Source organism: Oncorhynchus masou, chromosome 17, assembly GCF_036934945.1.
Source record: "Oncorhynchus masou masou isolate Uvic2021 chromosome 17, UVic_Omas_1.1, whole genome shotgun sequence".
NCBI lineage: Eukaryota > Metazoa > Chordata > Actinopteri > Salmoniformes > Salmonidae > Oncorhynchus > Oncorhynchus masou.
In genome coordinates, this window is record NC_088228.1 from 18,802,585 (window position 1) to 18,825,728 (window position 23,144).

The 23,144-nt window shown below is 43.6% G+C and overlaps 1 protein-coding gene across 9 annotated transcripts in view; it reads right to left on the bottom strand.

The window, feature by feature from the left end:
* Window positions 1-23,144, bottom strand: part of pard3ab (par-3 family cell polarity regulator alpha, b) — a 233,326-nt gene that overhangs the window by 180,904 nt on the left and 29,278 nt on the right. For 8 of the 9 annotated variants that reach the window (XM_064992607.1, XM_064992604.1, XM_064992605.1 and 5 more), the window contains exon 2: window positions 2,551-2,652. In XM_064992607.1, the coding sequence (XP_064848679.1) occupies window positions 2,551-2,652 (102 nt within the window). Of the gene's footprint in view, window positions 1-2,550; window positions 2,653-7,515; window positions 7,639-23,144 lie in introns of those variants that run through there. The other variant, XM_064992606.1, reaches the window with a different exon arrangement.

The window sequence follows — 23,144 nt, forward strand, 5'->3', positions numbered from 1 at the left end:
CTAGTGAGCTGAGTTAAGGCGGGGCTTTACCTAGCAAAGACTTAGATGACCTGGAGCCAGTGGGTCTGGTGACGAATATGTCGCGAGGGCCAGCCGACAAGTCACAGTGGTGGGTAGTATATGGGGGTTTGGTGACAAAACGGATGGCACTGAGATAGACTGCATCCAATTTGCTGAGTAGAGTGTTGGAGGCTATTTTGTAAATGACGTCGAGGACAGTCAGTTTTACGATGGTGTTTGGCAGCGGGAGTGGAGGAGGCTTTGTTGCGAAATAGGATGCCAATTCTAGATTACATTTTTCATTGGAGATGGTTAATATGAGTCTGGAAGGAGAGTTTACAGTCTAGCCAGACACCTAGGTATTTGTAGTTGTCCACATATTCTAAGTCAGAACCGTCCAGAGTAGTGATGCTAGTCGGGCGGGCAGCGATCAGCTGAAAGGCATGCATTTAGTTTTACTAGCGTTTAAGAGCAGTTGGAGGCCACAGAAGGAAAGTTGGATGGCATTGAAGCTTGTTTGGAGGTTTGTTAACACAGTGTTCAAAGAAGGGCTTGGGGATAGAAGCTGTTAAGGAGCCTTTTGGACCTAGACTTGGCGCTCCAGTACCGCTTGCCGTGTGGTAGCAGAGAGAACAGTCTATGATGTGGGTAACTGGAGTCCCTGACAATTGTATGGGCTTTCCTCTGACACAGCCTAGTATAAAGGTCCTGGATTGCAGTAAGCTTGGTCCCAGTGATGTACTGGGCCGTACGCACTACCTCCTGTCGCGCCTTACGGTCGGATGCCGAGCAATTGCCATACCAGGCGGTGAGGCAACCGGTCAAGATGATTGCGACGGTGCAGTCGTAGCACCTTTTGAGGATCTGGGGATCCATACCAAATATTTTCAGTCTACTGAGGGGGAAAAGGTGTTGTTGTGTCCTCATGACTGTCTTGGTATGTTTGGACCATGGTAGTTTGTTGGACACGAAAGAGCTAGAAACACTCGACCAGCTCCACTATAACCTCGATGTGAATGGGGGCGTGTTTGGCCCTCCTTTTCCTGTAGTTCACGATCAGCTCCTTTGTCTTGCTCATGTTGAGAAAGGTGTTGTCCTGGTACCACACTGCCAGGTCTCTGACCTACCTAGAGGCGGTCTCGTCGTTGTCAGTGATCAGGCTTATTACTGACCCGTGTTACCGATCAGCGTGGCAGATGTGTTGTTACCTACCCTTACCACCTGGGGGCAGCCTATCAGGAAGTCCAGGATCCAGTTGCAGCGGGAGGTGTTTAGTCCCAGGGTTCTTAGCTTAGTGCTGAGCTGTGGGCACTATGGTGTTGAACACTGACCTGTAGTCAATGAACAGAATTCACACTTTTGTCCAGGGTGAAAGGGCAGTGTGGAGTGCAATAGAGATTGCGTCATCGGTGGATCTGTTGGGGCCGTATGCAAATTGGAGGGGGTCTAGGGTTTGCAGTAAGCCATGAACAGCCTTTCAAAGCACTTCATGGCTACCTGTGTGAGTGCTATGGGGCGGTAGCCATGTAGGCAGGTTACCTTCACTTTCTTGGGGACAATGGTGGTCTGTTTGAAACATGTAGGTATTACAGAATCGGTCATGGAGAGGATGAAAATGTCAGTGAAGACACTTGCCAGTTGGTCCGTGCATGCCCAGTACACGTCCTGGTAATCTGCCCTGCGGCCTTGTGAATGTTGACCTGTTTAAAAAGGTCTTGCTCACATCAGCTACAGAGAGCGTGATTACACAGTTGTCCGGGAACAGCTGATGCTCTCATGCATGCTTCAGCCCTTTACGACAGACACATGTTTCAGTGTTGCTTGCCTCGAAGTGAGGATGAAAGGCATTTAGGTAATTGGGTAGGCTCGCGTCACTGGGCAGCTCGCGGCTGGTTTCCCCTTTGTCGTCCGAAATTGTTTGCAAGCCCTGCCACATCCAACGAGCATCAGAGCCGGTGCAGTAGGATGCAATCTTCGTCCTGTATTGGCGCTTTGCCTGTTTGATGCTTCAGAGGGGATAACAGGATTTCTCATAAACATCCAGAGTAGTGTCCCGCTCCTTGAAAGCGGCAGTTCTAGCCTTTAGCTAGAACTGGATGTTGCTGGATATGTATGTACAGTCACTGTGGGGACGACAACGTTGTTGATGCATTTATTGATGAAGCCAGTGACTGAGTGGTATACTCCTGAATGCCAATGGATGAATCTCGGAACATGCGTTTCCATTATTTTGGCAGCAACCTAGGTACGTGTATCAAACGACAAATGCCAAGCACTAACCAGATAGCCAGTGTTGTTGCCAAAAGGGTTGTTCACGTACAGTGTAGGCAAAACCTACTTATGCCCTAGAGTTTTTGCTCTCATGTCATCCTTTATACATGATGACACATGGCCCTTGCTTGAAGTAGCATTTCCAACCACATGTTTACTATAGGACAGTGAACAACTGACAGGACAGACAGGAGGAAGTGCTAGAAAACAGCAGGTTGGACTCACCCACTCTCTCACTGTCTTAAAGCGCTAGAACACCCCATGCTTCAGTTCCCTTACCCGGTCTTTGTCATCAGCCACATCACACAGCACGTCATCCAGGTCCAGGATACCTCCGTCCCCATGCTCCAACCGGTGCACCTGTAACCAGTAGCTGGCATCCTAGGGGAAGAAGAAGAAGATTCATGTATTGTCCATTTACTGCATAAGCAAGAGAAATGGGTATTTTACATATCCCATTGTCTCTGGTAAAAATACCCATACAACACATGGAGAGGAGAGACAGCCTGAGCGAGTGGGAGGGGGGAGAGGAGAGAAAGAAGGGGGAGATGTTTAGGGCCAGTCTTGACAGGGTTGAGACGGTTTAAGAGCACAGCGTCGTGAAGACAGCCCTGAGGGTAGCCACATCATATCATTTATACTGTATAGACTGACAATCTTTCACGATACTAGGAGAATGACCTGCATTACAATCTGGTTCCATTTAAAAGAAATGGCCAAGGCTAGGGCCATAACACAGCAGACACAGATCAACTGTCAACATGAGAGTGTTGGGAAACATCAAGAGAGGAGACAGAGAAATTGTGAGAACGAGTGAGAAGAACCAAGAGGTAGGCCTACACAGAGAGACCGAGAGCAGATATACAGAGAGTGATGAATATGGAGGCTGGCACTGTAATATATTCTGCATTCTGTAACCGTGACTGATGTGTCCCCATGGTGTTAAACCCTGACAGTGAGGGACAATGGAGGAGACCTTGTGGAGCTGACGCATAGCATTAAGATCATTACGACTCTGACAGATAAGTCACTCACCACATTTAGGCAGTACTGGACCCCTGTAGATACCATCTGGGCCAGTATTCATATAGCGTCTCAAAGTAGCAGTGCTGATCTAGGACCTACTGTAAGATCAGGACTGCCATTTATTCATTATGGAGTAAAAAGGCTAAACTGATCCTAGATCTTCATTCCTATTCTGGTAGACTCACTCCTCTCTCTCCCCCACCCCCTCACACATCAGATCTGGGGAAAGTGTGGAAGGGAGGGGGAGGCACCTCTCCACTGATACCCCATTGAAGGAACGGTTTTGGTTCAATCAATCACATATTAAAGATGACCTGTCTCAGATGGCAATAAAACACAGATTTGTTCCTTAGGGCATACAACGGTAAACTGAGTGTTTGGAAATGTGTGTTTCTTATTGGACCAGATCATCCCGCCCTGTTTGTCTGTTTTGTTCCATTTGGTGCCTAATGAACACGACCTTGGTAACTCCAAATTAGGGTGCAGCCAGAATGACAGTCTGTCAGGGGGATAGAGGGAGTGGACTACAGGAAAAAGTGGAGAGCAGAGCGCACATTAACACCAATGGATTCCTTAACATAACCAGTTAAATTGACAAACTGGACCTACTCGGTGCATCCTTAAAGAGCCAGTCCCTTAGTGGTCAGATGGCTCAGGGCAGGGTGCAAACACAGAGTGTACACAAAACAAATCACAATGGGGGAGGGAGTGAGGTGGTGGGTGGCCAAGTGGCCCATTTATTTTCTAAAACAGTGAGTGTACAAACTGGATTGATGTTAATCTATTCTCACGATTTTAGAGCGAGCGCGAGACCGACACAGACAGACAGGTTGATCTATGATCCACAGTAAGCACACTGGCCCTGGGGCGAGGAGGCCACTTTGACCCCTTCTACAACACTCGTCAGCCTCTCACTTCAACACTGCAATGGTGTGGCCTTTTATGGTCTGTTCAAGGCTGAAGTATTAAAAAGGCTACTATTCCCCTTTCTGTGGCTATTCAGTTGCTTACAAGAACACCTATATACTGTATAAACAGCTTCAGAGCAGTCATATCCTGGTTGAACCAGAGCCGTCAGTGATTTTCAGTGAATATTGGCCCATGTCAATTTTGTATTTCTACCCAAGGGGCTTGGCCTCAAGCACGTGTTCTGTGTAGTAGTCTGCTGAGGGGATACTATCTTCTTTGGTTTAAACAGGGTCAGCCACATCAGAGAGCAGTGTGTAAAATGCATTCCCAGAAGCCCCGGTCCGTCCAGTAAAAACAGCCTAGTGTAAATAACACACCACATGTCCCAGTGGGTTTCTGGATCTGGAGTAAACAACGACAGTTGTGGTGGTGTAGCATGCTGGAAACCCGGATCCTATTCATTAGTGCACACGTAGAAAACCGTTTGGCAACAAACAGTTTTGCAACGAAAAACAAGCAGGTTCAGGTTAGGCTAGTTCACTCCATGTTTGTCCGTTTTCTTCCATTTCAGCACAGCTTCTGGCCTTACTCAACCCCCCACCTTCAGACACACAATACATAAATGATCAAACCCATAGCCTTTAGTGATGGGGGGGGGGGGTAATCAACAGTTACATATTGGGATTTTTTGTTTTTGTTGATATATCGTGTCGTTGACAAAATCCCAATAGAATTTTTGCGCTTGTTAGCTTGTACCGGCACCAAGACAGCAGTATTTTTCCATCATGGCGTGTTCTCCATATTCGAAATAGGGAGACAATTAGTCGCCTGAATCAAAATGCATCTTATTTCAACACACACACAGTGGGAACATCTCAGACAGGCTCCAGCTCTGTCCTCATCAACCGACTCTAGCAGCAACAGGCCTGGAGTCAGAATGGCTGCAGGAACACCCTTCTGGTCTCAAACATGTACAGAAAGTACAGAAACTCTACATGCTATAGCTAAGACTGCTAATCTGATCCTGGGGTTCCCCCTGGTTCACCTAGCTTGGCTGCATGTTGCCTTTGGCCTTACTCCAGACCTGCCCAGGGCCATAGTTTTAAGGCCCTTCTCTACGAGGATGTGTCCTAGGTTTAGAGGTCGGTCGATTAAATCGGAATGGCCGATTAATTAGGGCCGATTTCAAGTTGTCATAATAATCGGTAATCAGCATTATTGGACACCGATCATGGCCGATTACATTGCACTCCATGAAGAGACTGCGTGGCAGGCTGACTACCTGTTATGCGAGTGCAGCCAGGAGCCAAGGTCAGGTGCCATCTAGCATTAAACGTATCTTATAAAAAACACTCAACATAATCACTAGTTAACTACACATGGTTGATGATATTACTAGTTAATCTAGCTTGTCCTGCGTTGCATATAATCGATGCGGTGCCTGTTAATTTATCATTGAATCATAGCCTATTTGGCCAAACGGTTTTTAACAAGCGCATTCGCGAAAAAAGCACTGTCATTGCACCAAAGTGTTCCTAACCATAAACATCAATGCCGTTCTTAAAATCAATACACAGGCATATATTTTTAAACCTGCATATTTAATTCATATTGCCTGCTAACATGAATTTCTTTTAACTAGGGAAATTGTGTCACTTCTCTTGCGTTCTGTGCAACAGAGTCAGGCTATATGCAGCAGTTTGGGCAGCCTGGCTCGTTGCAAACTGTGTGAAGACCAACTTCGCCAAACGGGGGATGACAAAACAAAAGCGCATTTGCGTAAAAAGCACAATCGTTGCACGAATGTACCTAACCATAAACATCAATGCCTTTCTTAAAATCAATACACAGAATTATATATTTTTAAATCTGCATATTTAGTTAAGAAATCCAGGTTAGCAGGCAATATTAAACTAGGGAAATTGTGTCACTTCTCTTGAGTTCATTGCATGCAGAGTCAGGGTATATGCAACAGTTTGGGCTGCCTGGCTCGTTGAGAACTAATATGCCAGAATTTTACGGAATTATGACATAACATTGAAGGTTGTGCAATGTAACAGGAATATTTGGACTTAAGGATGCCTCCTATTAGATAAAATACGTAACGGTTGCGTATTTCACTGAAAGAATAAACATTTTGTTTTCGAAATCACAGTTTCTGGATTTGACCATATTATTGACCAACGGCTAGTATTTCTGTGTGTTTTATTGTATTAGACTTAAGTTGGATTTGATAGAGCAGTCTGAGCAGTGGTAGGCAGCAGTAGGCTCATAAGCATTCATTCAAACAGCACTTGTGTGCGTTTGCCAGCAGCTCTTCGCTGTACTTCAAAGTATTGAGCAGATTATGACTTCAAGCCTATCAACTCTCGAGATTGGCTGGTGTAAGCAATGTGAAATGGCCAGCTAGTTAGCGGGGTGCGCGCTAATAGCATTTCAAATCGGTGACGCAACTCTCTCTGAAACCTTGAAGTAGTCGTTTCCCTTGCTCTGCAAGGGCCGTGGCGGCTTTTGTGGAGCGATGGGTAGCGAGGGTGGCTGTTGTCGGTGTGTTCTTGGTTCGAGCCCAGGTAGGGGCAAGGAGAGGGACGGAAGCTATACTGCTACACTAGCAATACTAAAGTGCCTATAAGAACATCCAATAGTCAAAAGGTATATGAAATACAAATGGCAGAGAGAAATAGTCCTATAAATACTATATTAACTTCAACCTAAAACCTCTTACCTTGGAATATTGAAGTCTCATGTTAAAAGGAACCACCAGCTTTCATATGTTCTCATGTTTTGTGCAAGGAACTTAAACGTTAGCTTTTTTACATGGCACATATTGCACTTTTACTTTCTTCTCCAACACTTTGTTTTTGCATTATTTAAACCAAATTGCACCCATTTCATTATTTGAGGCTAAATTGATTTTATTGATGTATTATACTAAGTTAAAATAAGTGTTAATTCAGTATTGTTGTAATTTTCATTATTACAAATAATTAAAATTAATTAATAAATAATAATAAAATTTAAATTAAATAAATTAAAAATCGTCCGATTAATCTGCTTTTTTGGTCCTCCAATCGGTATCGGCGTTGAAAATCATAATCGGTCGACCTCTACCTGGGATAATGCAGAGCACCATGGGTTCTGGGCACAGTCCAAACAGGCAGTGGAGATTCTAGCTCAGTGCACAGACAGGCCACTCTGTCAATGACGTGTGCTGCGTCGCCATGCACGGCTGAGCACAAAGACCAGTGTTGTACTGAGGGAACAGGCTGGCTGGAGGGAGGATGGACTGTGTGACAAGGCTAAGCATACCGCTTTTTCCTCTCTCAGCATCTCTGGCTGCCTTGCTGGCTCCCAGCATTTCTGGCTGCCAGCATCTCACTCTCCACTCTTTCACGCTCCCTTGCGCTCTTCCAGAACTTCTACATTTTGTTACAGCCTGAATTTAAAATGGATTAAATTGAGATTGTGTCACTGATCTACACACAATGACCCATGATGTCAACATGGAACTTCGTTTTTAGAAATGTTAACAGATTAATAAAAAAAGGAAAAGCTAAAATGTCTTCAGTCAATAAGTATTCAACCCTTTTGTTATGGCAAGCCTAAATAAGTTCAGGAGTAAAAATGTGCTTAACAAGTCACATAATAGGTTGCGTGGGCTCACTGTGAGTAACATGACTTAAATGACTACCTCATATCTGTACCCCACGCAGAATTATATGCAAGGTCCCTCAGTCAAGCAGTGAATTTGAAAACACAGATTTGAGGTTTTCCAATGGTTCACAAAGAAGGGCACCTATTGGTAGATGGATAAAAAAAAAATTAAAGTAGACATTGAATATCCCTTTCACCATTGTGAAGTAATTAATTTCACTTTAAATGATGTATCAATACACCCAGTCACAACAGAAGACACAGGTATCCTTCCTAACAGAGAGGTTAAAATGGTTACAGTTTGATGAGTGTGATAGGAGAAAACTGCAGATGGATCGACGACATAGTTAGGGCTGGGCGATATGGCCTAAAATCTAGATTTTTTTTCAAATTTATGGGCAATTCACGATACATCTCAAAATGTTTTAATGTTCTTTAAAACAAGCTTTTTTGCACAATGAAAAAAAGGTCAAAACCTTGCATGTACAACTATACCTAGGCTAAATATAAGCCTTCCACAACCATAAGACCCACTAATAAATTCATTATTTTATCAAAATAGTTTAACCTGCTTTTTTGCAATAATCACTGATCTGGCTTTCGAGTCTATGAAAATGCCCTTTTAGTTAAACCAGAAACATGCATAAGGCACATTCACTAATAATGACTAACTTCTGGTAGCATTATAGAACATTAACACAGGTCTCAATCTCTGAAGCACAAGCCCACGTGCTAGTGAGTAGTCAGCTAAACGTTAAATATGAAATCTAGCCAACTTGGATCTATTTGCTTGCTAACAAAGTAAAACAGTGGAATTTATCAAACACGCCCTCCTTCCCATCTCCAACTGTTTGAAACACAGCCTGTTCACTTTTAGATGTTGAAATCAAGTGGCCTAACTGGATAAGATGCTGCTTATTTCTCAGAATGACAACGAGTTGCCAATTCTTTATATAAATGTGTCGTATGCTCATTGCACATTAATAAAACAAACTAGACAGCTAGCGCATAAGTCTGGCTAAAATGTTACTAGCGGGTATGTGGTACCGCAATGCCACACTTGACAAACTGAGCATTAATGTTCCAAAATCAGGTTCATTGATACTCTCATTTTAGTAGGGTCTGGGTCTCTCAATTTTGGGAGTTGAGACATGAAAAGGGCATCGTTAGAAAGGCCGAGTTCTCCTCTATTACAGTGAAATAAATGTCTAAGCGTTTATGTCGATATGACCGATTCGGTTGGACCAAACCTGAAATGCAAATAGCGAGTTTAAACCGCTTGTCAGAGAGGAAGAAGTTATCTTTTGTCGTTGTTGTGAGTGGCAGGGGAATGGGCTTGGTGTCTGTGTGTGAGTGGGAAGGTACACAGTGCACACAGCACAGGAGGAGTGAAGGAGACTAAAAAGTAGTGAAATGAACATAAATACGAAAACTATAAATAAAATGTTGATTCTTGCGATACAGGCATTTTGAACATTGTGTTAAAACACACATTAGAATTCAACTAATTTGATATATTACCCAGCCCTATTTGATGTTACTCCACAACACTAACCTAAAATGACAGAGTGAAAAGAAGCAAGCCTGTACAGAACACAAATATTGTAAAACATGCATCCTGTTTGCATTAAGGCACTAAAGTAAAACTGCAAAAATACTTGGCAAAGAAATGAACTTTATGTCCTGAATACAAAGCATTACGTTTGGGGCAAATCCAACATGTCACTGAGTACCACTCCTCATATTTTCAAGCATGGTGGTGGTTGCATCATGTTATGGGTATGCTTGTCATCGGCAAGGACTAGGGATTGTAGGCTTAAAATAAACAGAATAGAGCTAAGCACAGGCATAATCCTAGGGGAAAACCTGGTTCAGTATGATTTCCAACAGACACTGAAAGACAACCTAATATGCAAGCCCAAAAATATACACTGGTGTTGCTTACAAAGATGACATTGAATGGTCTTGAGTGGCTGAGTTACAGTTGACATAAATTTTCAAGACTATGGCAAGACTTGAAGATGGCTGTATAGCCATGATCAACAACGAACTTGACAGAGGTTTAAGAATAAATATGCAAAAAGTGTACAATCCAGGTGTGCAAAGTTCTTAAGAGATATACCCAGAAAGTCTCAGCTGTAATTGCTGCCAAAGGTGATTCTAACATGTATTGACTCAGGAGTGTGAATACTTATGTAATGAAATGTCTGTATTTCATTTTCAATACATTTGCAAACATTTCTAAAAACATGTTTTCACTTTATCATTATGAGCTATTGTCTGTAGATGGGTGAGATTTTTTATTTTATTTAATACATTTTGAATTCAGGCTGCAACAACAAAATGTGGAATTAGTCAAGAGGTATGAATACTTCATGAAGGCACTGTATATTTATACTTCATTAATATTAATGATATTACGGATGCTGCATTTGTTCTGCTCAGCAGAAGTCATCCTCACAACACAGTTTCTCAGCAGCCCCAATGCAGGTTTAAGAGCCAAACTCATCCTTCTTCAAATCTCTCCCTATCCCTACAGAGAAGAACACCAAGGCATGTTTAGCCAAACCCATTCCCCTCCTTCCTTGGTCATGTAGGCAAATTTGCATGTAGTTTACTGTATGACTGACAAAAACTTGCACTGCCAAGAGGTTTTAGTATAGCCCTGAGAACTAGTTTTGCTGCAGTGCTCTCTTTCTGGTGTGAATTAATGCAGAGAACAAATTGGAGGGGGAAACATGTGCGTGTACACACACATCTGAGAGCATAATTAAGTGACTGTAGATTTAGGATTAAGCATGAAGGGAGAGCCTCTCCGTGTGCTGCGTTGACAGATGGAGGACAGTAAGTTACTTAGGCAACGTGGCTGGGAGCTGACAGAACGAAGACAAAGCTACTGCAACTATCTGGGGGGAGATTAACAAACATTACAACATAATACAATCCAGAGAAATCCCCTTACTTCTTTCTCCTGTCCTAGCAGCACGCCAACCCTACTGTAATGTACAAAGGATTCCCTATTGCACCCTATATAGTGCAATACTTTTAACATGCACCCTTTGGAGCCTCGTTGAAAGTTGTGCACTAGGCTATATAGGGAATAGGGTGCCATTTGGAAGGTATCTGAGGAGTCAGCTAGGGGGTGAAAGAGTTTGGGATTGGACCAGGCTCCAGACCAACATCATGGTCTAGAAATAGCTAAATGAGCACATAGCCAGTTTCATCGAGGCCAAGACAAACAGCAGAGACCTTAATGACAATAGAACTCTCTGAGGTACCCTTTCTTTGGCGAGAACAACTCTCACATGGTTGATTCTGGAGGACTCGTTCACTCTACTACAGTACAACCCTCCAACAGGCTGTGTCCCAAATGGCACGCTCTTTCATTTTGACCAGTCTATGCTCGCCTTTACTGTTTATCTGATCAGTAGGCTGACAACTCAACCGGTGAGGTATACTATTAGCTAGACACACATGAAGCTTTGGCCATGGCCCACACTACCTCCAATAATGTAAAGAGATGTAGAAGGAAGATCTTACCTCATATTTTGGTAGTGTAAAAACACCCTGTGTGTAAACTGGGATTGAGAAATATTGTGGTTTGAGGGAACAGAGCCTTCCAGACACAGCAGAGATGTGAAGCAATGGCGCTGCACAACACAAATTAACATTAGAACAACGTTGTGTCATGACTCAAAAATCAAGTTTGACAAATTTCGCTACAAATTTGGGTAGCTATCTGAAGTCAAGTTCATATATTGTGAAATCGGCGACCACACAAGGTCACGTACACATGCTTGTGTCCTAAATAGCACCCTATTCCCTACATAGGGCTCTGGTCAAAGTACTGCACTATATAGGGAATAGGGTGCCATTTGAAATGGAGATAAATAATGACAGGCAGAGGGGCCAATACAACACTGGTCCTATGGAGTGTGTCCCCCAAATAGCACGCTATTCCCTATATAGCGCACTAGTTTTGACCAGGGCCCATAGAGGCTGGTCAAAAGTATTCCACTATATAGGCTACCATTTGGGACATAGCCAGGGCCTGTGTCAGTAACAAGATATGCCTATTACCTAGCCAATGTTCATTACTCTCTGCAGGCATGGATTTGTGCTTAGTCCTGAAGTCAAGTGCGTTACATTCCTCCGTGTGTTTGTGTGTGTGTGCGACTATAAGCTCATCTGGAATCTTAAGTACAGGTCCTCAGTGGGAATTACTACTTATTCACTCAATTTACAACCAGGCTGCCCTTTTCCAGTGTTACACTGTGTGATAGAGAGACTGTAGTCAGAAATAACTCCTGTTAGACTGATCTGAGGAAACGGAAAAAGGGGGTTAAGAGGAACGGTAATGTCTCGTTTTAAATCACAATGACATGGCACAAAAACACAGCCACAATAAACCAGTTGAGCTAGCTATAGTTCTCAGCTATAGAACTCTGTCCTCCTAACCAGTCTCTCTCCAACACCCCTCTTTCGTCACCTCGGTACCAGGCCAGTCAGCCCGCAGACAATGTCTCCCAAATGGCACCCTAATCCTTATATAGTGCACTGCTATGTAGGGAAAAGGGTGCCATTTGGAATGTAACCTCAGAGCCCCATCAGACAGGACTCAATATCTCAGAGGCTTCCTCTTCCACATAACATACAGCCAGGAGCTAGCCCCTCTAGTCCACCCCCCCTCCCCTCGTGAGCTCCCGGCCACAGGGCCAAGCATACCCTTCCTGGAAGGGGTCCCACTCAACACACAATGTTACATTCAGATTTATTAAGTGCAGTTGTGGGTCTCTGATCCAATCGAGAATGAAAAGATTAAAATCAGGGGGCAGAGTAGATTCTACAAATATCTGTAATTACTTAGACTGGATGTTTGCTCGTTACTTCAATCGTTAGGGTCGAGCAGAGCCCCTCAAAGCACTTAGTAGGACCCCGTTTCACATCAGGTTGGAATAGTTTGACCTATATTAGTGGCAAGGTTTTGCTGAGTTTGAACTGGGGGGGGAAGAGAGGCTTGGCAATGAGGAGTAGCTAGGTCTACCTCTGTCACCCCATTTGATCTCAATCCACCTAAAGAAATAATCTGCTTAACCAGGCCACATGAAAAGCTTTTTAGATGAACAGGACTTGGAGAGCAGCACACACTGCCACTACGACCTTCAGGGGGACTAACCTGGAACGCTAAATCAATTCACTGTCAACCAGTGGAGAAAACACAGCACTTCACAGCAGAGGCCTTTTCTCAACACCACGATGTGAGAGCAAAGGAGGTGTAGACCAGAGGTCGACCGATTATGATGTTTCAATGCTATGATTTTTCAATCCGATACCGATTATTGGAGGACAAAAAAAGCCGATACCGATTAATTGGCCAATTGTATTTATTTATTTGTAATAATGACAATTACAACAATACTGAATGAACACTTATTTTAACTTAATATAATACATCAAAATCAATTAAGCATCAAATAAAATATGAAACATGTTCAATTTGGTTTAAATAATGCAAAAACAAAGTGTTGGAGAAGAAAGTAAAAGTGCAATATGTGCCATGTAAGAAAGCTAACGTTTAAGTTCCTTCCACAGAACATGAAAACATATGAAAGCTGGTGGCTCCTTTTAACATGAGACTTCAATATCCCCAGGTAAGAAGTTTTAGGTTGAAGTTATAGGAATTATAGAACTATTTCTCTCTATACCATTAGTATTTCATTAACCTTTGACTATTGGATGTTCTTATAGGCACCTTAGTATTGTCAGTGTAACAGTATAGCTTCCGTCCCTCTCCTCACCCCTACCTGGGCTCGAACCAGGAACACAACGACAACAGCCAAGCAGAGTTACCCATGCAGAGCAAGGGGAATAACAACTCCAAGAGCGAGTGACATTTGAGACGCTATTAGCGTGCACCCCGCTAACTAGCTAGCCATTTCACATCGGTTACACAACGAAGAGCTGCTGGCAAAACGCATAAAAGTGCTGTTTGAACGAATGCCTACGAGCCTGCAGCTGCCTACCACCGCTCAGTCAGACTGCTCTATCAAACCATAGTTATAACATAATAATAACACACAGAAATACGAGCCTTAGGTCATTAATATGGTCGAATCCGGAAAATATCATATCGAAAACAAGACGTTTATTCTTTCAGTGAATTACAGAACTCTTCCGTGTTTTATCTAACGAGTGGCATCTATAAGTCTAAATATTCCTGTTACATTGCACAACCTTCAACTTTGTCAAAATTACGTCAAATTCTGGCAAATTAGGCGGCCCAAACTGTTGCATATATACTGACTCTGCGTGCAATGAACGCAAGAAAAGTGACAACTTCACCTGGTTAGTATTGCCTGCTAACCTGGATTTCTTTTAGCTAAATATGCAGGTTTAAAAATACATACTTCTGAGTACTGATTTTAAGAAAGGCATTAATGTTCATGGTTAGGTACACATTGGAGCAACGATACGCACCGCATCGATTATATGCAACGCAGGACACGCTAGATAAACTAGTAATATCAACCACCATGTGTAGTTAACTAGTGATTATGATTGATTGTTTTTTTTATAAGATAAGTTTAATGCTAGCTAGCAACTTACCTTGGCTTCTAATGCATCCGCGTAACAGGCAGTCTCCTTGTGGAGTGCAATGTAATCAAGTGGTTAGAGTGTTGGACTAGTTAACTGTAAGGTTGCAAGATTGAATCCCCCGAGCTGACAAGGTAAAAATCTGTCCTTCTGCCCCTGAACGAGGCAGTTAACCCACGTTCCTGAGCAGTCATTGAAAATAAGAATGTGTTCTTAACTGACTTGCATAGATAAATAAAGATTAATTAAATGTGTAAAAAGGGCAAAATCTGTGTCCAAAAAATACCGATTTCGATTATGAAAACTTGAAATCGGCTCTAATTAATCGGCCATTCCAATTAATCGGTCGACCTCTAGTGTAGACACAGAGACAGCCACAGAGAGACACAGCCACAGAGAGAATCAGCCACAGCGAGCCACAGAGAGACAGCCACAGAGACAGAGAGAGACAGCCACAGAGACAGAGAGAGACAGAGAGAGACAGAGAGAGACAGAGAGAGCCACAGAGAGAGCCAGAGAGAGCCACAGAGAGAGCCAGAGAGAGCCACAGAGAGCCACAGAGAGCCACAGAGAGACACAGAGAGACACAGAGAGCCACAGAGAGAGCCACAGAGAGACACAGAGAGACACAGAGAGCCACAGAGAGACACAGAGAGAGACAGCCACAGAGAGAGACAGCCACAGAGAGAGACAGCCACAGAGAGAGACAGCCACAGAGAGAGACAGCCACAGAGAGACACAGCCACAGAGAGAGACAGCCACAGAGAGAGACAGCCACAGAGAGAGACAGCCACAGAGAGAGACAGCCACAGAGAGAGACAGCCACAGAGAGAGACAGCCACAGAGAGAGACAGCCACAGAGAGAGACAGCCACAGAGAGAGACAGCCACAGAGAGAGACAGCCACAGAGAGAGACAGCCACAGAGAGAGACAGCCACAGAGAGAGACAGCCACAGAGAGAGACAGCCACAGAGAGAGACAGCCACAGAGAGAGACAGCCACAGAGAGAGACAGCCACAGAGAGAGACAGCCACAGAGAGAGACAGCCACAGAGAGAGACAGCCACAGAGAGAGACAGCCACAGAGAGAGACAGCCACAGAGAGAGACAGCCACAGAGAGAGACAGCCACAGAGAGAGACAGCCACAGAGAGAGACAGCCACAGAGAGAGACAGCCACAGAGAGAGACAGCCACAGAGACAGCCACAGAGAGACATAAGTATCCTCTCCCCTCGTGTGGGTGTTGAGGAGATTAAGAGTGTTCCCTAGAGGCCTAGCGAGGACACAGGGAACCCAGTGTTAACAAGGAGGGAGGAGGGACGGGCATCTTTCTCACTGATACCTTTCTCTAGTTGAGCCAGTGTGGGTTAGACCTTGGTTTAAATGCTATTTGAAATAATTTCACATACTTTGTGCTCTACTGAACTTTCCTGGCTTAAAGAATAGACCCAAACACAGCCCATTGAGTTGAACTCCAAGCAGGCTAGTGCAAATGCTCAAAGTATTTAAAAGATTTAAAATAGTATCTGTACCCAGGTTCTGGTGTGGGTGAAAGAGAGCTGGCCAGATGGTGTCACAGGACACCCAGCTCAGACGGCAGGCTAGGGCCAGTGTGTAAAAAGACACCATCCAATCACAGAGTGGCTCATTCATCCATTAGACCCTCATCTGTGCAGGTCAGCGTAAACACTACACAGGCACGCAACCACATACTTGGACCACAACCCGCCGTAACCCAAACGCCATTCACAAATTGGACATTTTGCTCCTTGCGGCAGCTAAAGTTGTTGATGACGCAATTCAAGTAGGGCTACAGAGTTTTGATTTGGCTTTAAAAAAACTAGTTGTAAGCTACCTGCACCTACCAGGATTCTAGTATTAAAATTCAAGTGGCAGTTTGGTATTTCACCATTATATAAAAGTCTATGGTATTTCCGCTGGAAAGAACAGCAATTAAAGCAAATGAGCAAAAGAGAACAAATCTAAAATCACAATAATGTTCATGAATTAAGTCAACGTTATCAGACATTCTCATTCCATTACGCCTACTCTGAAAGAGAAGATAACACAGCCAACAGCTCATTGTAACAAATGCGCATCCAAAATGGCACCCTATTCCCTTCCTCATATAGTGCACTACCTTTAATATAGGGAATAGGGTGCCATTTGGGACAGAATTAAATGGCATTCCGATCCCCTAAATGAAGCAGCCAATCCAAAAGCATATTGTGGAATAGCATGGAGACAGAAAACATCCTGTGGGCAAACATTTCTGCTTTTCAGGAAACCCAGTCATGAGAAATGTATAGGGAATGTACAGTACTCTACTCCAAGATGTGTATAGACACCGTGATTGTTAAAGCAACATTTCAGCACAGTGCCTTTCAGCAGGGGGAGGGGAAAAAAAAATCAGCTTTCCTCCTACCGCTATTCATTTAACCACGTCAAAACGAATATGCATTGAGTACCTTCCGAACAACGACAAGTCTGCAATCGCCTTACAAGTACAGAAAAATTAAAGTTCAAATGTAAACATTTTCGCAGACAGCAAAAAAAAAAGCAGAGTGGAGCAGAGAAAAAAATACAGCCAATTGGAATTTCTATTTAAGGGCAATCCATTAGAGAGAAATGGGAGGGAAACTGAAGACACACGTCAGAGTCTTCAGTTACACTGGCTGTCACACTGCCAACACTACCCCTTACTTAGACCGCTTGATGTTGGCGAATAAAAGAAGATTGAAGTCTTAGTGGAAGACAAACTATCCCAGAATTGAGAAAGGGGTTGCCAGAGCCCAGAATTCAGCAAACACTCATAAGCCTGAATGGCAGTTCAATAAATAGGAAAAGTTCCCCCACACAAATGAATCCAGTGGAACTTCACAAATTGGGGATAAGAGGTAGAGAGCATTAACCTAACTGAATGGAGAGGAAGTCCAAACAAGAGGAAAGAAGACCTGGGAGTGCTTTAGTGATAACCCAAACAAATCCTTTATTCTTTAGGCACTCTTCTGTCAAGGGGATTAGGACATTTTGAATGGATAACAATTTGAGACCATATCACTTCTATATGGATTTGTTTGTCTGTCTGGAAGCCTGTTGGGCTAGGGGGACATGTCCTAGCATGAGATGATAGGAAACAACAGGCAGAACAGGGCTGTGTACCATAGGGCATCTGTGACCCGTTTCCTTTTACAGTGCAAAACTTTTGACATTTCTTTTTGGAAAAAGAAACGTCCCTTTTTCAGGACCCAGTCTTTCAAAGATATTTGGATTTTTATAAATTTACTTCATAGATCTTCATTGTAAAGAGTTTAAACACAGATTCCCATGCTTGTTCAATGAAGCATAAATTATTAATGAACATGCACCTGTGGAACAGTCATTAAAAATGTGTATGCCCATATACAGTAAGACATACCAAAGATTTGAAGGCACCGATCAATAGCCAATATACTCAGCTTTCCACAGACTACCATTCTCATACCAGACGGAATTTAATAAAATAAATCAAATAGGGTCCCCAGCTCACTTTGTTAAAATATTGAAATCAGGTAATCTACCTGGATAAGACGCGTATTTCTCAGAATGAGAACGAGTTGCCAATTGCTTATATAAAATGTCTTTTTATGCACATTTATAAAACACAGACTAGACAACTAGCGCATAACAGTCTGTGGCTAAAATGCTGCTAGCCGTACCCACACTGACAACAGAAACAGCACATTAATTTTCCACAATCATATGCATTGCTACTCTCGGTTTAGTAGGGTCTGCTCTGTTCTACATTTTGAATTTATACATAAAAAGGGTATCGTTAGAAAGGTTCATTTTTCCTCTATTACAGTCAAATAATGTTTAAGCGAGTTGGTGTCCATATGACCGATTCTGTTGGACCAAACATGAAATGCAAATAGGAGTTTAAACTGCTTGTTGTCAGAGAGGAAGTAGTTATATTGCGTCGGTTGTTGTGAGTGGCAGGGGAACGGGCTTAGTGTGTGAGTGAGTGGGAAGGTGCACAGTGCACACAGCACAGAAGGACTGAAGGAGACGAGACAACGCTCATGAAAATACAAATATATGGGCCTCCCGGGTGGCGCAGTGGTTAAGGGCGCTGTACTGCAGCACCAGCTGTGCAATCAGAGTCCCTGGGTTCGCGCCCAGGCTCTGTCGTAACCGGCCGCGACCGGGAGGTCCGTGGGGCGACGCACAATTGGCCTAGCGTCGTCCGGGTTAGGGAGGGCTTGGTCGGTAGGGATGTCCTTGTCTCATCGCGCACCAGCGACTCCGGGCGCAGTGAGCGCTAACCAAGGTTGCCAGGTGCACGGTGTACCCTCCGACACATTGGTGCTGGCTTCCGGGTTGGATGAGCTCTGTGTTAAGAAGCAGTACGGCTGGTTGGGTTGTGTTATCGGAGGACGCATGACTTTCAACCTTCGTCTCTCCCGAGCCCGTACGGGAGTTGTAGCGATGAGACAAGATAGTAGCTACTACAACAATTGGACACCACGAAATTGGAGAGAAAAAAGGGGTAAAATTCACACACACAAAAAAAATTAAAAAAAATACAAATCTATGAACACCTAGATTCTTGCGATACAGGCATTTGGAACATCGCGCTAAAACATACATTTAAATGAAGTCTATATACGTCGCCCATCCCTAGCCGAACAGTACTATATAATCGCACTCTGAATTGAGTCATGCGGAGTTCAACAGGGAACATAATCCTTGGTGGGCGTGTTATCGCCGCCAACAGGACCTCTGACGAGTAACAGAGCTCACAGTCTGCTCAGTGTAAAAGTAGAGAGAGGAACAGACAAAGTCCACTGGAAATGAAGATGGCCCTTGCAAATGCGTGTGTGTACTGCATAGAGTGCACAAAAAAGGAATTCAGTGTCTTTTAGGCCAATCTATTCTGCACACAATTTTACAGAGCTTACAATAAAACAGACAAGAAAAGCCAAGCTAGATCTTCAGATACACGCCCGTCTTCACCCCAGGACTGAGTTGTTCAAGATTAAAGCATTTAATCACGCTTTAAAACAAAAAAATCTTATTATGTCAGATTGTTTTTGAAAAATACAAGAAATCAAGCAAAACAAACTAAAAAAAGTTAGTGCCACACAGAGTCTCAAAAGTCACCCTATCCCTATTTTGACCACAACTTTTAAAAACAGGGCTCAGTGTGCCATTTGGGGGAAGGACAGACCGACTACTACCTGGTAGGACCGACATGTCTCCACCCTCTTCAGGTCACAGTGGTGCTTCCACAGCCCATTAACCTGCAGTTATTCTACACACAGTACACCTGCTGTCTGCTACCTGCTGATGTCGTGCTCTCCTGGGACATGGGTTATGTTACTATTGGGGGGGGGGGGGGGGTGTAGCCCGAGGTTCTGAATGAGGCCACACACTGCAACTTGAGAATCACCCCATCTTCTTGCTAAATAAGGTAGAGGAGTGTATCATTTCACCAGTCTCATTGGTTATTGATACAGTTTGCAGCAACATAGCAGCACATTAAACAAACTAGATGCACCAAAGAAAAATACCTGAACGACTGACTTGAAAGTACAGAATACAAAGCAATGGAAGTGATTGTACTTACTTCCTGACGTTCTTCCCAAACAGAGCTGAGAGGAGAGAGAGCAAGTATGGCTTTCACACACACACACACACACACACACATAGCTGGCTGCTAGATCAATGAACTGGATTACATTTATAGACCTTCAGCAAGCAAAGTGAGGCTCAAGAGGCAGCAACTCAAAGCTTTGGCAGACCTGAGATCAGCATTGGAGGGGTTCGGTGCCAGCCCGGCGCCGTTTCATTCTGGGCCTCTACAGGTTTCATCCTGGATTCTTAACCCTCTATTTCATAAGGCTGTCACTTCATAACGACTGATCTCCAGTGACTTCAGGTGGCCAGAGGTTGTGTCCCAAATGGCACCCTATTCCCTAACTCCATGGGTCCTGGTCAAAAGTGTGCAATATTAGGGAATAGGGTCCCATTTTCTACACAGAATAGTTCAAATCAGTAAATCTGATCAGAGATCCTACACCAAGACAATCATTTCTTATGAGCAAGCAAAGTCTATTGGGTGATGGCTTCAGGTAATCGTCATTACCAACAAGAAGGTCCTACCAAGGATGATTTAGCTATTTGATTTTGAAATAAGACCCCTTGAAGTATCAACAAAAAATATTAAAACAATGAATTGATTAACATTTCTATTTGGCCTTACTGCTACTAGCCCATACAAGTGCTTTGAATAACAGATTCACCACATGGAACAGTCCCCCCCAAAAAAATCTAAAATAAATTTGTGTCTGTCCTATATCTGAGTGATAAGAAAGATCACTTAGAAATGTACTTGTTTTTGAAAGAAAATTGATCAGAAATACAGTGTAGACATTGTTAATGTTGTAAATAAAAGGCCATCTCTCAGACTGGCCAATAAAAATAAAATATTAAGATGGGCAAAAGAACACAGACACTGGACAGAGGAACTCTGCCTGGAAGGCCAGCATCCGGGAGTCGCCTCTTCACTGTTGACGTTGAGACTGGTGTTTTGCGGGTACAATTTAATGAAGCTGCCAGTTGAGGACTTCTGAGGCATCTGTTTCTCAAACTAGTCACTAAATGTACTTGTCCTCTTGCTCAGTTGGGCACCAGGGCCTCCCACTCCTCTTTCTATTCTGGTTAGAGACAGTTCGCGCTCTTCTCTGAAAGAAGTAGTACACAGCGTTGTACGAGATCTTTCATTTCTTGGCAATTTCTCAGAAAAAGAATAGACTGACGAGTTCCAGAAGAAAGTTATTTGCGTGCTCAAAATGGCCAGAAACAATCGAACCCACAAATGCTGATGCTCAACTAGTCTAAAGAATAACAGTTTTATGGCTTCTTTAAATCAGAACAACCGTTTTCAGCTGTGCTAACATAATTGCAAAAGGGTTTTCTAATGATCAATTAGCTTTTTAAAATTATAAACTTGGATAAACTAACACAACGTGCCATTGGAACACAGGAGTGATGGATGCTTAGAATGGGCCTCTTTACGCCTATGTAGATATTCCATTAAAAAAAAAAAAAAAAAAAAAAAAGCCGTTTCCAACTACAATAGTCATTTACAACATTAACTAGGTCTACACTTTTTCTGATCAATTTTATGTTCTTTTAAAAATGGACAAAAAGTGCTTTTCTTTCAAAAACAAGGGGAATTTCTAAGTGACCCCAAACGTTTGAACGGTAGTGTATACTTCCATTTTTTTTTTTTACTGCTACCAGGGGGAGGGGGGGGGTCTTCAGACGAGTGGCTTGTGGATGTCCTAGCAACCGGCATTAATTTCTTACGAACAAGTACACCTCCACAGAGGGGTCATATTAGTGTGCAGCCGAAACTGTTCAGACAGACAGAAGTTGGCAGATGGGCTGCACTGAGTCCCAAGATGCTTGTGTGTGTGTGTGTGTGTGGGGGGGGGGGGTTGTAGAGCAAAACAGCGAACACCGTCGAGTTTGTGAGTCTCATCTTTTCACAATGCCGGAGAAACTAAACCAAATCATGAATTTCTGTCAAACCTTGTCCATCGACTGCTTACAGGGCAAGGAAATCAGTCGTTTTGTCATTTGGGTAACTATCCCTTTGTGGAAATGCTGCTTCCTTCTGCTCTTCAGGGGTGGCTGAGGTGATGACAGAGTTGTCTGAATTAGACTCCGTTCCCTGCAGTGTACTACTTTTGACCAGGGCTCATAGGTCTCTATTCAAAAGCAGTGCACTGCATAGGGAATAGGGTGCCATTTGGGGGACACAGACCAGAGAATAACAGCGTTGAGCCCCAGAGCACAGCTGGTGTCATTTAACTTGTGTTGAGCTGATTATGCAGAGGCTTGGGTTTTGTCCCAAAGGGCACTCAATTCCTTTTATAGTGCACTACTTTTGATCAGGGCCTATAGGGCTATGGTCAAAAGTAGTGCACTATATAGCGACAGTAGTGGCATTTGGGACACATCCTTGGTGGGTGCCCTCCTCTCTCCCCCACCTCCCTCCAGTGAAGAGAGTGCAGAGCCTCCCAAAGGTGCTCCAGGCATGTATCTGATGAGCTCACTCGGTTTAATCTATTCCCCTCAAACAAAGTAAAGTCAAAACAACAGGACTGGAACAGGGGAATACATGGTGCCACTCCCCAAAATAGGAAACCGCTAAAATCAGTTCTTCAGTTGCAGCTGAGCAGACAGTTACGTACACAGCCCATTTCCATGTGTGCAGACTCATAAGAGCAACCGATCATTCTGTTAAGAGTAGCTTATACTAGGAATATGTTGTTGCGGTGACAGGCAAAGCGAAACATGTTAGCGGTTGACAAGGTTCTCCCAAGGATCAAAGTTAAAATCTTACCACTGAGGAAGAGAGTGCACCGCAAAGGGCATTGTATTCCCTACATAGTGCACTATTTTTTGACAGAAATGTATGGCCCTGGTCAAAAGCAGTGCACTATATAGGGAATAGGGTGCCATTGAAGACACTGATATATAATGTAGTGAGATACGCCGGCGTCTGTAACAGATCTAAGATCGTGTTGAGACTGGATCCTAAGGACGCTGGCCGTGATTCCCCTTGTGAGTGCCTGGGCCCAGGGCCAGGATGTTAGTATGGAGAATCAACTGGGGAGGTGTCCCAAATGGCACGCTATT